Source organism: Pezoporus occidentalis, unplaced genomic scaffold, assembly GCF_034315485.1.
Source record: "Pezoporus occidentalis ecotype Australia unplaced genomic scaffold, CSIRO_AGI_Poc_V1 ctg93, whole genome shotgun sequence".
Lineage (NCBI taxonomy): Eukaryota > Metazoa > Chordata > Aves > Psittaciformes > Psittacidae > Pezoporus > Pezoporus occidentalis.
In genome coordinates, this window is record NW_026916294.1 from 4,419,008 (window position 1) to 4,435,705 (window position 16,698).

The window sequence follows — 16,698 nt, forward strand, 5'->3', positions numbered from 1 at the left end:
AATAATTGTCTGGGCTCTATTAGAAGGCAGATGGAGAGTTAGAGAAAAACATAGAACATAATCTCTTCCAGCACACTCTGCTACTTCACAAAGATGTTTCATCTATTTCCACCATGCTCTGTCTCTTCCATCTTAGGAGACAGCTAAATTTAAATGAAATACAAGCTTTTTATTTTTCACTTTTTCAATTTCATTTCCAAAAACAATAGGCAAATACCAGAACTCTGACATGGTTTGTGCTGGCTCTGAGATTTGGAGAGTGAAGAATGAGACACAAAATACCAGTTTAGACTGAGCTCAGCAGCAATACATGCAGTAAAATCAGAGCAGAAAACTCCCTCCTCCAAGCAAATAAACCATATGGAGCCTTGTTTTGGTGAATACAGTGAGTAAGAATAATGTAGACCAGGAAAAAGAGAGATGATATATTATAATCATAGCGTAACACACAAGATGAATCATGAATTGAATGAGTGGAATTTGAGAAAATAATAAAACATACTTTTAACAATCTCAAAAGATTATTAAATCACAAATGGACTTGTGGGTGGGAGAAGGAGAAAGGATCATCTTCAGAAGGAAGAAAAGCTCCTCTATGCTTCAGCCCAATTTTTTTTCCTTCCCTGTTTGTAAACTCTTGACATATTTCAGAGACAGACGCTATGAATTCTTGTTTTCATAAGGATGAATGACACGTAGTTTCTCTATTTGTTATGACACTATTCACAGGATTAGTTACTAGAGAGTTTATAGAATTTCACTTGGGTTTGCCATGATTTAACAAAAGACAATGCATTCCTTGAGCACTCGAGACATCCACCTCCAGGCAGTATGCCTAGAACTGACATCAACAGCTATTACCACAGCAGATGACAGCCGAGGCAGTAAAAGCCAAGAAGTCTAAGTGATTATGGGGCTTTACAGTAATTCATGGGGAACAGAAATTAAAAAAAAACAAACAAAACAATAGCAGTGGTTCTTATCATAACTGTAACAGCTCAGTTCAGGTTTGTTTTGTTTAAATGAAGCCTTTTTTCTGTGCCTTTCATTATTTCAGCATTACACTTCACCTTCCCTAAGCACACTCCTCTTGACTGTTGGCAGAGGACATCTGATCCACTCAGTGCTGTGGTGGTATCTATACTGTTATCATGGCCCTCAACCACCAAAGAATTTGGGCCGCTTAGCTGTTTGGTGCTTATGTCACTACAGCTCAGAGGTAGCACCTTCCGGGAGTGCTGACTGCTTCCATGCTGCATAATTACTTGTCTTGGTCTCTCCTGAGCCTCATCTGGCACCACCATGGCACATATGTAGCTCCAAGTGATTGTCAACACTCAGGGTAACAGTTTGGGAGTGTAACAGAAGCTGTCACACACTTTCAGGTACTCCTTATATCAGTAATGTTCCTACATCTCTGAGTTTTCAACAGTGGCAAGTATGTGGAAAACTTATGCTCTTTATAATATAAAGAGAACACTGACTTTGCATCCTTTATCATTTTAGTTTAACAAAGTTTTTGCATCTAATTACTCAGAGCTTGCAGTCATCAACCTTAATCTAGCACCCGCAGTGCTCTTTGAGTACAAACTCCCTTTCTGCTTTTACAAATGACTCCTGCTTCCTAGAGTTGATACAGGGATATATGAACTACTATTTCTGACACTTATGTACAGGTCTACCTATATGCTTGCCTGGCATTTCTGGTCTGTCTGATTTTCCTGTGTATTTCAGTGTTGGTGCAGTACATTGCTAACAGAGCCAAAATGGGTCATTTTCCTCAGCAGCAGTAACAAGTGAGATGCGTTCAGCAATGCTTAAAAACCACAGGTTACAATTGTTGAAGGTCATGCTTTGCAATGCATTTCCCCTCCAGGTGGTTTTCTTTCCACTGTACACCCATGGGTTACAAATACATGGAAAAACATAGCTGTAATTCTTTTTCAGCTAACAGTTCAGGCTTTCAGAAACTCAGCTGGACCCACGGGAAGAGTATTTTTAATACCTTGCATAGAGAAAAACCTTTCAAACCTATTTATAACTATTTTAATGGAAAGAAATAGTTTTTTAACTGACTTTAAAAGGGTACATTTAAAAATAAAGTGGAACTTGATTTCTAGTCTTTTCTTTTTCTCTGATATAATCAAACTGTCAGGAATGGCATCTGTCTTGGAGAAAAATACCTCTTTGTATCGAGCCTAATGCCAGATTGCTCAGTATCTGAGTAACTTCTGGATAAAGAGGAAGCACATTGTGTACATGTAACCACAGTCTGCATGCCATTTATAATTCTTACTGTGATAACATTTTCATTAAAAGAGACAGGATGTGCACACATCAGAAATTGGCTTTAATTTGTCTGGATCCATATTTTCTTTTTTTGATGTGTGATGGTTTCCCATTGATCTCATTTCCTAACAAGTTTTAATTAAAACATAAATGCGGAAATCAGAATAAAACTGGAAGCAACTGAAGAGCAAGGCAGTCAGAGTAGCAACAAAAGAGTCTTAAATAAAAACTGAGGTTAGAGATAATTCAATCAGACAAGTTGGAAGAGACACCAAGATAGTGTTTGTACTGTCCAAACTAAAGAAAACCAAATGGCCGAAGCAACTTTGTACGTATAAGGCACTGAGCTATATTTTTATGAGCCTATTTTTTAGGTAGTTTATTTTTAGTATGCCTAGATGAAGAATTTCAAACTGATTTAAAAGAGTTCGATACATGTTCTGTTTAAAATTCATATGCAAGTCTTCAGGTGTAGACTGCATTTCTAAAGTTCCTTTCCAAAGGAATCCAGAGAAAGGTATCCAAGATTTTATGAAGAGTCGTTTAACAGAAGTAGGATCCCAAGGCAAAATAGGACTAGTGAAAGAGCTTTCCACCTTTTTCAATACACAGAATGAGCTCAAGCTTGAATGGGGAACTTTTCATCACTGATTTCTGCAAATGGACATTTTTAGGAAACATACACTCAAATTAATTTGAAACTTTTATCTTTCTGATTTTTCAGTCTACAAACTGGACCTTGACAAAGTTCTAACTAATGATAAATTAATAGGTTTGTTGAGTTATAGCTCAGTAATTACCTTTTTATAGCTCGGTAATTACCTTTTCACAGTGGAAAATACTTGCTAAAGACATTCCTAACTGGAATAAATGCATTAAAAGGTTGCTCATACAGTCAGTAATTCTGGGGCAACTAAAGAAAAGGTCTGGCATCTATACCATACAGTCCCACATCAGTCAAGATTCTGATGAACTGCTTTAAGCTTATTTTAATCTTCATATTGTCAGAAAGCAGTGAAGCACCTCCTCAATCCCTCTATATTCGGAGTCTGGTGGAAAGAGAAGTAATAATTCAGCAGAATAAGAGGAGGCATGATTATAGAAAACATTACTGTCATCTTACTTCAGCTCTCTTCAGCATCTCCCACTTATTAAGTATCTTCATGGCAAAAACCTTATCTGCATTCTTCAGTTTTACTACTGCAACCTGGAAAAGAGAAATGAAAGATAAATAAGTTAAAACACAACAACACATTTTTTCCATTTTTATGAAACCTGAAGTTCAATGAGCTCTTTCATCATGTCTATGTCAGTGGCAGGGAAACAGTGAAATCCACATTTTCTAGAGAAGTAAACAGAAACACAAGCCCCCTCCCTCTCATTGCTTCTGAAACACTAGATGCCATAGGCCTATGGAATATTAAGAAAGTTGACACAGTCCTTTTCCGAGAATACTGCACTTTTGTTTAGCTATAATAATAGTTTGGAATACCATGGAATAGTTTTAGGAAAAAGGGAGGGAAATTTACACTGAACGTTTCCACAGTTCAGGCTTCCCTGGGTACAGAAAGCTCAGCGTCTTTCCCAAAATGGCCATGAATATGCCACAGACTCAGAGCTGCTGATCCAGATTAAATCTGACCACTAGAGTACCATCCCAAACACTTAAAAGTTTAACAATGAACACATTTTAACAACCATTCTCCAACTATCTCATTCTGCCTCTCCCTTTTCAAATACATCTTCAGTATTAAGCAGATAGAAGTTTATTTCTGTGTGCATCTAGTTACAAACCAACACATCACACAAATTATCACCATCTTCATCCTGCAGGCCAGTGACAAAGCAATACTAAGGCTGAATCCTATATGCCTTTCATCATCAGTAAACCAGCTATGTGTGAAGACAGTGATAACAGAAAATACAGCATCAGACAGTTCGAAGGAAGTGTCATGCAAACCTCTTACAACCATCTTCAAATGTGTCATCAGCTGTAACAGCTTCACGAACATGGCAAAAGTGCAGGCTGAAGGACTGCAACAATCAGATGTCTAAACTAAAGCATAGCTAAAAGCATGGCTCCTGCTTAAGCTACAGATTCAGAGACGAAGCAGCTGTCACTTCCAGTATGTGCAGCAGTGCATTATCAGCCCTGCTCTTGACACTGCTGCTGTCTGAGGTTGCAGGGGGGTGGAAGTGGCGGGAGATAAAAAAAGGAGCGAAAGCAGAAAGGTACCACATTGACTTGTTTAGACTTGCTTATGAACTGAAATATTCAAACATTACTTCACACATAAAAACTAAGGCTCGAGTCCAGACTTGGGTCCCCTTAAGGTACTTGCAGATTCAAATCATAAAAACATTGTTACTTTAGACTATAATCTCATTTTAATTCATAAAGAATTACACATTCTCCTGTGCATGGTACCCCAAGACTGAGCAACAGAGTCTTCTTCAGGCAGGAAAGATGAATCTTCTGCAGTGATATATAACCCACAAGGCTGATTTGAATCTTGAGTCTCCCATTACTTTACTAGCTAAAACTAGCCTGAAACTGTGGCAAGCCTTATCTGTATCAATTTTTAATGAGAAATGGCAGGAGGAAAAATCCTTAACATCAAACTAGTCAGTGTTCAAACTGTATCATATCTTAGATGACAGCAACCTCGCCTACATGAGGCAGCCTCTGACACGAAGCTACAACGTGATTCTGCCCTTATACCTTTACAGGTTTTGGCACTGTTGTAAGGAAAGATTAACTGGTTGGTCCCAGAGCTGACTCTACTGCTGCTGCTGCCCAGCATGAAAAATGAGTTTTTCCCCACCATTAACTGCTGTTGTATGGGCAGCCAGAGGCACAAGATAATACATGTATTTCAAGTCCAGCTTCAGGATTTCATTTCTTGCCTGTAGCACGCTCAGTGAAAGGCTGTGTTATTGTGCAAAAGGCTTAGTTACTGAAAGGCACCCGTTAATTACACAACATTCACTTGGACACAACCAAAAGAGCTACAGCACTGCCTCTGGTTAACAGCTGGAGTGTTCTTCAATGACAAGATCAAGGGCTTGATAGTTCTGTGAATGTGTAATACTACTGAAGAGTGACTAAAGAACAAACATAGATCCATGTTTACCAGCTGTGTTTACAATCAGTCAGAAGCACTCTTTTAGTCTGTGAAAGCCATTAATGTTATTCCATATCAATAACCAACACACACACACACAAAAAAAAGATCATGAACATCATCATTTTCCAGCCCCGAGCATCTTTCTGGGGGGGTGTCTCAGTGATTTAATGGAAGTGAATTCTAAAATGCTTATTTCAGGCCTGGGAAGGAAAAACCTGACACTTCAGCAAGGAGCAGCCTGATGCAGTTTCTAATTGTAACGAATAACATGTAAAACATCATTATAGCCCCAGGCAGTGTTTACATACACACGGTGAAGGGTATACTATGCACACAAAGGTCCAAATACACACAGAGCGCTGTTTTGATCGTCTCCCTTCTGCAGTGAAGTTGTCAAGAAGAAAGGGTCATCATTCCTGTCTAGCTCTCCTGAAATGTCTTGCCACTGGAATCTCTTAAAATCTGACTTTTAAAGGTTGGGGTTTTATAAATTTATATTTTCCTGTGAGCAGCCCAACAAAAAATGATTGGTATGTGCTGATGTAAACATCTTGGTCTAGGCAGATAGAGGTTTTTTTTCCCATCCTTCCAAGAGTTTTCTGTGTTTCCCACAAACAGCAGTACAGCCTGGCATGCGGTCAAACTCCTTCTCCCCCTAACTCAGCTACTTGTCTCTACGGTACATGTCTGCACATTTCTTTTGCTTAAAAAGCAACAACAGCCGTCATCAGGAAAAAAGCTAAATCAGAACCTACTCAAATTGAAATGAAAAAAACACAAAAAAACCCCACAACCACCCCACATCAGCACTGGTTTCCTCGTTCATCAAGAGCAGGCAATCCTCCAGGTACAGGAGGAGGGAACTTTACTCTTCATAACTGGATGCCAAAACTCAGCAGTAACTAACTAGTTCTCAGACATACAGAATTCATCATCTTCAAAATATCAACAACATAATGACACAATATTTGGTTGCGCAAGCAAACACTGAACTTTGGGGGTTTTTAAGCAGTAACAGAATGAACTGTAAACTCTGGTGTTAGCTAGAACCTTTAACAGGCTGCACTTCATACTGCTGAGAGTTTTGCTGTTGCCCAGTGGCTTCACCTTTCCTCACAGCTTTCTTCAACTCCCAAGTTTCAAGTCACCTTGTTTAGTTATGTTTTTCAAACCATGCTTCATGAAGCCAGCACAATGAAACACTTAATGCTCATGTTATTAATTTTACCAGGATAATCCTCCAAGCAAAACATATGTGTTTTCTGAAGACTCTTACAGAAAATCTGAAATAAGTTAAATGTATGCATGCAGTGGGAAGAGGCATGTCATTAATTTGACAAAAAGGAATCATTCTCAGACCAGCAGCAAGTAGGGTTAAGGGGAAAAGGAAAACTAGGAACAATGAACTCTTACAGTTTAAGCAATAACTAGTTTCAACTACTCTGTGTCTACATCAAACTTGTAAAAACAAAAAGGGAAAGATTTCTTGACTATGCAAATTGAAGAAATTGAGTAGTGTAAAATCAAAATAAGAACAAGTCTGAGGCTGTGCCAAAGAAAACCTGCAGCAACTTTGTAGTCTACACAACTTCAGAATTATGTTGATTCAGGAGACAAAAATTACTCCTCCCAGTAACCTAAAGCAACCTCGGTCTCATTTATAGTTTGCTGGAAAGAAAATGCATTCTTCCAGATTTCTTAATCTGTCTCAGTAAACCAACTGCAGTTTACTGTATCATACACGTTTTGCAATTTTATATTAATATAGCTTTTGGTGGCTTAAGTACCAGGAAAATTTGGTGGCCTTCTTTATAACATTACTTGGATATTTATGGGTTATTTTAAGGGAACATTAGTAATTTAATAGGAATTCTTATTCTTAGACAAATGTCTGTGTAGGGCTTGAAAGTTGCCAGGGATGCTGGAGAAGGACTCTTCATCAGGGACCAGAGCATTAGGACAAGGGGCAATGGATTCAAACTAGAACAGGGGAAGTTCAGACTGCATATAAATAAGTTCTTTACTGTGAGGGTGGTGAGACACTGGAACAGGCTGCCCAAAGAAGTGGCACATGCTCCATACCTGTCTGTGTTCAAGGTCAGGCCGTACAGAGCCTTTGGATGACATGGTCTAGTGTGAGGTGTGCCTGCCCATGGCAGGGGGACTGGAACTGGATGATCTTAAGGTCCTTTCCAACCCAAACCATTCTATGGGGTAAGAAAATTTAACATATATCCTTGCAAATATTTGTCAGTCCTACTTTAATAACACACAAACCCAAACATCTTCAACTGAGAACTTCAATTTTCCCCTTACTGAAGATTTTGACAGCTGAGTCATGCTATCATTCTCAGATAAGGAATTTGAAAGAGACACCGTTCCTAACAGAGGATAACTAACCAATTGCACAGACTGCCCCCAGAAGAGAATGGCAAAAGTTATCCTCTCAATGTTCATGGGATGATTCACCACAAAGCTTCCTGAGAAAGAACTAAAGGGTTTTTGTGGTTTAGCTCCTGTGGAGTTTGATGCTGATTTAGCAGACAAAAATGACTTCTCTTTAAAACACAATATATGGCAGGTTTCACACATGATTCTTCTCACAAGAAAGCACTCACATCAGCAACTTCCGACACCTTATACAATCTGTGCGTGGACTCGGCTGCAACAGTTATGGCAGCACAGAGAAAAGTTCACGTTTTAAGCAGAAATGTTTACATCAAAATGGAGAATGTGACATTCTTTGTGGTTTAGACTAAAGACATGTGTAACTTCAGCCTTCAGCCTCCTTTAAAAAGGAGCGTTACTGCAGATGAAGCAAAACCAAACAAAAGTGCTAAGGTGGCTAAATAAATACTGCTTTTTTAATGTTAATTGCCCAAGGACGATATCTGCATATGACATAAACTACGGTAAAAATTCCTACTCCTTAACATACTACCTATGGAAGTCTGTTCTTCCGTAACCACAGACTAATAAAGACTAATTTTTACACATGATGGAAACATTTAAGTGAACATAAAACCAACTGTCACATGCCACAGAGCCTCCAGAAAAGCTGTCATACAAAAGAGAACTGGGAAAAAATAAACAGAAAACCCAAAAAACCAACAAACTATTTTCAGTTGCAAAAGCAATTAAGATACCACTCAGAAAATGTATTTTGGATTTCAGTCCACACATATTTTTCAGGCAGTACAGAGAACCTTCTGCAGAAGCTTTATCCACTATCCCCATCTGTAGTATATTTGGCTAGCAAAAATTAAGGCACTGTTACACATTAGGCTGCTCTTTCTACATACATAGCGTCCTGCATGAAAAACAAAGCGCATGCACCTAACACAATTAAGAAGGGGCAGAAAGCTAATGTTTATTTATTCCAGTTTCCTCAACCTCTCTAATGTGGCATGCCTAGTATAAAGCCTGGTGATGAAAAGCCTTCTTTGATGACTTCAAATAAGAGACTGCTTAATCAGAAGCGGCAAAAAAAATGTATAGTTAGATAGCAGTAGATGAAAACTGAAAAAGAAACTAACAGGAAAACTACAGGAAAAACATTCAAAGATTCATCAAAAACAGAAAACAAAGTGACAGGAGTGAAGAGGTTTCTCAGTGTTCTTAGAACATCAATATCAAAATTTGGCGGTTCAAGTTGCTGAAAATTACTTTTAGACCATTTTGCTATTAGGATGATTAAAAATGGCTAAATCTTTATACCATCAGTAACTCCCTGGCCTGCTGACTGGAAAGAATTGCAGACAAGCAAATGATTTATCATCAGGCAGTTGAATTCATGGGAACTTGCCTTCTCTCAAAACATAAGACTTAAAAAGAGCTGTCAAAGAATGTATAAATGAAAATGTACTCGTATCAAACATGAAGTGGGCCTACAATATCCATTATGGCTAAATAATGTAAAAACCTGTGCATCAGTCTATTTCTATTAACTGTCTCTCCTCGGTGCTGCAGATGTGCAAGAAGATTGTTCCAACCCTTCCTTCCACCTCCCTCATGTACATACCTCCCCAAAGGCTCCTCGACCAATCACCTTTAGGATTTCAAAATCTTCCTTATGGAGTCGCATCTGTTTCACTTTAGATGTAAAAGGTTTGGCTGAAACAAAGGAAAAATATCAATCATTCAAAAAGAACAAAACAAAAACAACCCCAGCACACCAGAAATGAAACACCAAACAAGGTAACAGCAATTTAAAATAGATGTAATAAAAGCCCTGAAAACAACAGACCATTTTGCTTATTCACCTATATTCCATAATGTAATATAATGAATTTTAAAGCTAGAAATAATGAGAAGTAAGAACTAAGCCAAAAGTACTGTGAGAAAAGGCTTACGCAGTAAGCCTTCTTTTGCTTCTTTTAAATTTAAAGGCTGGGGGGCAGAGGGGACAAAGAGTCAAGCTGTAAATTTCTTTACAGTCTTTTAGGTTGTTAACTACAGTTGCAAAAGCAAAGCGTGCCATAATGAAGAGTTCAGTCTGGACAGTATTATTTTATCTGCCAAAGTGCAAAACAATATTGTATTCCATGAAAAACTAAAATGCTGACAAGTGACAACTGGAAGGGCAATATTGGCCTAGATGATCCAGCATGCAGTATTTCTGGAGATGACTTCTTCAGGACAGGGGACACTTAGCACAGCTCCGGTAATGTTAGTGGTGCACTGGATGAAAACCTTTTAAAAGGTCTCAGAGGTTCCAAAGTTCGAACTTATTCAATTTTTCTAACATCCCCCAGATGCCAGGAATCAATTCTCTACCAGGAGTTACATTTGCTATAATTACAGGACCATCAGCTCACAGTTAAAAAAACAGTGTTTAGCTACTAAGAGTAAAGATGCAGCCATACAGTGCTGAGGCTTTCCCTGCAGTGGTATTTTTACTTTAAATTTGTAATAGTTTTATTTAAAAGATTTAATTATACAATTAAATAATGTTACTTTTAAAATGTAATTTCAACAGAAGTATATTATTCAAGTTCAGAGATTCCTCAAACTTTCAATTTATGTTTTATACCTTAAAAAAAAGTTTTGCAATCGGAGAAAGTAAGCAACAACACAATGTACAGCCTTACTAGGACAGCCTCAGCTGTACTGTACCACGTGATTTAATACAAACATTAATACTACTGGACAAATTAGAGCAAGCCATTAAAGCCTTTTAACTTGAAAAACAACTGATTGAAAACAAACTTGCAGTTCTCAACTTCAACATTTTTTGACCATTATAAGCCTGGCTAGATTACAAGGCAAAATATCTTGTTAACAAGCACCAGCATAGCTGTTTAAACCACAAAACTCTCCCTCGCTTTATATTGTAAGGAAAGGCCTGTCATTCTTTAATTATTACATTTTGAAATTTTCCAGGGTTCCCATAGGGACACTGGAAAAATAAACACCATTAGAAGTACTTCAGTAAAATACAGCTGACAAAAAAAGGTTTGGATGAGGTTTGTAGTGTTGTAAACTCATCTCTAATTTTTGTTATCACCTCTAGCAACAGAGATGTCAACATATAGCCAAGCAGTTTGATGAAGAAAGAGAAAGACAGGAAAGAAAAATAAGAAAGTAAAAAAAGAATTGCCCTAGGAATGTGCTCCAAATAGCTTGTTCCATAAAAGGTCAATTTGCTTTATCATCAGCGTTGTTTGTCTGCTGTGCAAACATCTGCCGTTCTTGCAGCAACAGTAATCTTAAGTACAGAAAACTTGGCCTCGCCAAGGGTCTTGGAAGGCAGATCTTCAGACAGCCACTTCATACAGCCAGCTTTCCAGACTACGAGGTTAACAGGCAGACTTTTTGCAGCTACTTTGGCAATGTCATATGAGCTGTTATAAAGACAGCAAACCGTAAGGTCAAGGAACGGTTTTCAAAATGCAATGTACTCAAAAGGGGTCTCTACTAAAACACACCAGTACACAGCCTTCCCCAGCTCACATCCACATTCCCCTTGACCAGCATCATATAACATTAACAGAAAACACCATCCTGTTTCAGAAGAAGCTGCAGTTTCCTTGACTGTTGATACCAGAGTGACACACTGTCTTTGCAGCCTGTCAGGCACTTCCTTTGGTACTTCAACTACAGAAATACACAGAGGGATACTGATTTTTTCCTACACAGACACCTCTCTTCAAGGTTGCTAGCAATGTGTGATGGAGATCATGGACCAGCAGTTGGCTGTGCCAAATCTAATCCTTCCTCCTCCTAACCAGAGGGTAGCACATCCTGCAGCTCCTCCTGGACTTTTAACTCAACAGGAACCAAAGTTCACCATATAAAGCTTTCAAAATTACCAGCGTGTTCTCTATGGCCACAATCTCACAAGTCATGCATGCAGTCTACAGAGAAGGTTACTCTGAAAACTATTCTATGTTGCTATCAATCACCATGGAGGGGACGGATATATTGGAATAACCTCCCCAGGGAAGAGATGGATTCCACAACAGTGGGCACATTTAAGATTCAATTGGACAGGTCCTGGGACGTCTAGTCTAGGGTCATGCTTTGCCTAAAAAAGTTGGACCAGATGATCCTTGAGGTCCCTTCCAACCCTGCTACTCTATGATTCTTTGATTAGACTTTACTTATAAAAGCTGTTCTACAAAAACACCAGCCACCTGTCTAATACCTCTAATCTCAGCCTACATGGGAAAACGCAGCCACCACCCTCTTGGCAAGATTCACTGCACTTATTCAATTACACATGGCAAGAAATCCCTATCTCCCAATTCACCCTCAGGGGTAATCCATGTGCAGAAGTAGTAAACTAAGCTGTTTTTCCAAACAAGGTGAACCTGTCATGACTATTCCTTCAAGTCTCTATCAGTCCTTCCCCATGTTTTATGTTCTAGCTAGTAATTCCATTTATGCTTATAATACATTTAAGCAATTATAAAAAACAAACAGTAAAAGGAGAATTATACAAGTGTCTGAAATTTACATTTGTTTCCATTTAAAATCTGACTAGAACTTGAACTGAAGTAACATGTCAAACACAGAAAAACAGGCGGCAGGACTGCAGCTGCTAAACTAGGCACAGAGAGGAGCACACATTCCACTCCCAGCCCTGCAAAGGACTTTATTCCAACTGCCCAGCAGAAGAGAGGCAAAACAACAGGTTCTGCAGTAGTGACACTGAGCTTCAACAGTCTGTTTATCATATTTTGGGAGAGGAAGCAGTTACCAGCATTACTTACAGCACATTTAATACCAGGGGGTCTCATTTTAAAACTCTTGGAGATAAAGAGTCCATCACCCGAAGAGCTGACTCAGAGAGGACAGCAACATGGTTGATAACCCAATGCAGTTTAGTGCTGAGATTATACACGTGATACCAAACAACATCAAAACAATAAAAGAGCAGTATTGGCTGCTTTATTTGTAAAGTTAGTGTCATGCTCCTGCTCTGGCTCTCTCTCTCCAGCTCCCAGTTTCTGTCTGCAGAGCCTGGGCAGGGGTAGCTAGCCCCGACATTCAGATTTCTCAGGGCTAACCTGCTGGCTGGGAGCAGGGGAGCTAGTGATGAGCTTCTTACTTTCTTCTCTCTCACCTCCTATAGTGTACTTTGGCTCTACAGCAGAGCATTGCAGCAAACCAGAGCTGCTATAAGCATGGCCTGAAATTTAATCCAAGTGAGATGAAGCTCATGTTTACAGTTTAAAGAAAGTGATGCAGACCTGGAGCAGCTATTGAAAATGGGTCCTAACAACTGACTTATACAGAAAACAAAACATAACAGGACAGCATTTAGGAAGTCTCAGTCCCTCACTGATGCCATAGTTGCTTTATGGATAAACAGGCTTAGATGGAAGACCAGATCATGAACTGGCACGTCACTTCCCAAAGAGATTCTAAAACGTGATCCAGGTATTGCACAGCAAACCCAGCCCTGTGCCCGCTGCATTGTTCAGCGTAGAATCCCATATCAAGCCAAAGATAAAGAAATTAAAAGCTGTATCCACCAGAACTGGCAACAGCAATTGTGAAAGTTCATCATGAAGGAAACAGACTGGAAAAGAAAACAACCAGCACAGGAAGCCAGCTGCTGCCATTTCAAGACAAAAACCTCTTTCCTTCACTAGTTAAAAGTAATTATATAAATTCATACAGAGCTTTCCCACGCACTTAACCTAAGAGACTGCCACTTCACAGAACACCAAAAGGCTCTCTGGTTCTTCCTAATGCGCTCCTTGAAAACAGTATATTTTTAAAAGAAAACAAAAAAAAAAAATAGCCATCTATATAGCCTTGTTTTGGAAAGCATTCTCCAGTTTCGAAATTTCTGCTAAGTTCCTGGAAGGAATTTAACAAGTGTTGTTATTTTACAGGCTCAGTCCAACCCCAAAGTATTTCTTTTCCACTGGCTTCTATCAGCGTGGATCCTGAAATGTGTAAATGAGTAAAGATGGACCATAACGGGAGGTTTCAGAAAGGAGGTGTGAGAGAATACTCCTCCCAAAATGAACAGTATTTCTCAAAACAAAGCAGAAATCAATGACGAACAGCAAGGCAGCGCAGCTTAATGCCTCATTTAGTTGAGATGGAAAAGAAATCTCTTCCCTCCACCCACCTAAGGTTGGCATAACAGCCCAGCTTTGTTGCAGGTTCTGCCAACTCTCTGGAGGAAACCAGGGGCAAAACACTGTAGTCAACTGGGATAGCAGCTGAACCACAGAACATTAGTTCAGACAATGTAAAAAAATACAAGCCGCAAATACCATTCTCAGTTTTAACAGTTAAGATTTGGGTTTTGCTCCCTCATAACAGTTCTAACATGTTTTTCCTGATGAATAGTTAACTGCCAACATCTGCAAGTACAACTTAAGAATCTGGCATTTTCCAAGAATGAGAAGCATGTCCACAAATTCCTGTACTATGGTACAGACACAGTATTTTGGATCTTATTCATCTTGGATAAAAGAAAAAGTAATCTATCCTCATCTAGGTCAAGTGGAGACCATCCAGACATCTTTGGCTATAGCTCCCACAAAAGATCCTTCAACAGACACTTTAAAATCAGAGAGAAATAAAAGATCTTTCCCCAAACATACGAGAGTAGCTCTGGTTTTCCTTCCCTGGACTCAGATGAAAAATAAGCCCTGCATTCATGAAACACCCACTGCAGATCTGGGCAACACTTCCATAATACAAGACATGGCCATTAGTTTTTACATTACCATTCTTTCTCGTCACAAAAATTTCAGTAAACCACCCTCCAATTAAATATTATTATACCAGCAGCAAAGTGAAATATTAAACTTTCATTCAGCCTGCTGTGCATTGGAGTTCTGATGCAGTTTTTGTAGCACCGTCAGTAAAATCTTTATGATAGGACTCCTGTTTCACCTAGTAAAGAGCGTGGAAATGCTCTGGAAGGAAATCAGGAGCACACAGTTTTGTGGTATTTCAGTACATTAAAGGCTAACAAAGGAAAAGGGGAAAGGTGGTCTTTGCTTATAAAGCAGAATGCTCCTTAGACTTCATCCCTCATGCTGTCAAAGAGCTGGAGACAAGTCAATTAAAATTACACTTCTGACAGTCAGGTTTAAACTTCAAATTCCTCACTATTTGACATGTAACTCACTATGCTGGTATCTGACTGCCAAAAAATGCTGGACATTTAAGCTGTAAATAAAATCAGTCAGACCTGTGTTTAGAATTACTAAATGTTCTGAAAAATCAAAATAGACCACAAATCAAAAATTAATACTTTAAGTAAAATTTAGTCCCTTAATGAATTGCTTTTTGTTAGGCAAAGCAGAGGTATCATCTAATCTGCCTAGGCTCTTGGAAAATACTATCTTACTCTTTGTGAAAGATTACATGTTGACGAATATCAGAAAAAACTAAGTATTATGCAATAAACAAAATATGTGCAACCACACAGCAGACTTCAGGGAGGGAGAAGCTAAAGAAAGAGAAAATGAATGACTGCATTTCAAGTAACAGCCCTCCATGCTAAAGAACAGGTATTTTGTAACCACAATGGCAGCCTATATGTGTTCTCTCAAGGTAGTGGTGAAGGCATCGTAATTTCTGTCATTTCCTTTTTACTGCATTTATGGTTTTGCATCTTTTAATATGTATTTTATTTATAATTCAAATAATCCTTGTTAAAAAATAAAAATTAATCCATTCTAGAAATTTTGCTGCACATTGTAGTAACACAGATGTGCTTTACTAGAAGAAAGCTAGCTTCTCTGGTCCATGGAACACAGGCATCCAGTCCGTGATCCCCACTGACCGAAGGGTCAGTGCTGCAGGTTGTCACTCCCTGCAGGGACCAGCACTAACGAAGCCCCCTGCCCAGTTTTCCAGGTACATCACAGTGCTTTAGGAGTCTCATGTTCCATTTATGAAGCTAGAGAAAGAAGAATTTTAAGGGATACTCAAGCATCTGGGTAATACTGCAGCCTGATTTACACTCCCTTCTGTTGCCTCTCACAAATACATGATCCAGTTTCACATCTTTGCTGCCACGACTCCTCATCCCAATGCTTTCCCTGTCAACTACTCAGGCCTAATCTCTCCCACAAGACCTGTTACCCAGTATCACTTTGTCCTGTCCCCACAGCTTTGCCACCACACCTGATCCTTTCTGCCTAAAGCCTCCTCAGTGCTCTCCACATCTCTACCTCACCTGATTCTTGTATTCACCTGCTCATGGCCCCCATCCCATTTCCCTACCAGTCACAAAAGCCACCACCTGAGAGAAGTTCTGCTAGGTCTCCATTTCTTTCTTTTCCTTTCAAACTGTAATCTACCCTGCTGGAGTCACTCTTCTGAAGTCCCAGTTTTGGTGATGATGTCCTGCCACCATCCTTTCTCAAATTCCCCGATGCATTCCTTTTCTCCCTTTACCACCACTACTCTGGATTGCCTTTTCTTCTCATTAACTTATGACTAACAAACCAGGACTTGAGCTACACAACATCAGCCTGCCTTCCTTCTAGTTCAGAATCTTAATTAAAAGGAAAGACTTCTTACAGTCATCTATATAAAGCAAAAATACCAAGGTCAGACATTTGATTTTTTTTGCTGATAGGGAGTTTCATTAGATCTTAGTGAACAACTAACATTATTCATTTTCAGTTCTGAGGGAAAAAGCTGTAAAAGCTCTGTAAAACTGAAGCACTTTTAAAGCTCTAAATCTTGCGAGAATGGGTGTGATCAGACTCTACAAGCACTCTTCCTCTTAGAACTTGTCAAAATGCACACCTGTCATGTCTCACACAGCACATGAATCACTTGAGTTCTGTTCTCA

The 16,698-nt window shown here is 39.1% G+C and overlaps 1 protein-coding gene across 9 annotated transcripts in view; it reads right to left on the minus strand.

Annotated features, from left to right (window-relative positions):
- CDC42BPA (CDC42 binding protein kinase alpha) overlaps window positions 1-16,698 on the minus strand; it is a 180,000-nt gene that overhangs the window by 112,894 nt on the left and 50,408 nt on the right. For all 9 annotated transcript variants that reach the window (XM_062605756.1, XM_062605752.1, XM_062605753.1 and 6 more), the window contains exons 3-4: window positions 9,439-9,530; window positions 3,413-3,496 (exon numbers count right to left, since the gene is read on the minus strand). In XM_062605756.1, coding sequence (XP_062461740.1) covers window positions 3,413-3,496; window positions 9,439-9,530 — 176 coding nt within the window. The remainder of the gene's footprint in view (window positions 1-3,412; window positions 3,497-9,438; window positions 9,531-16,698) is intronic.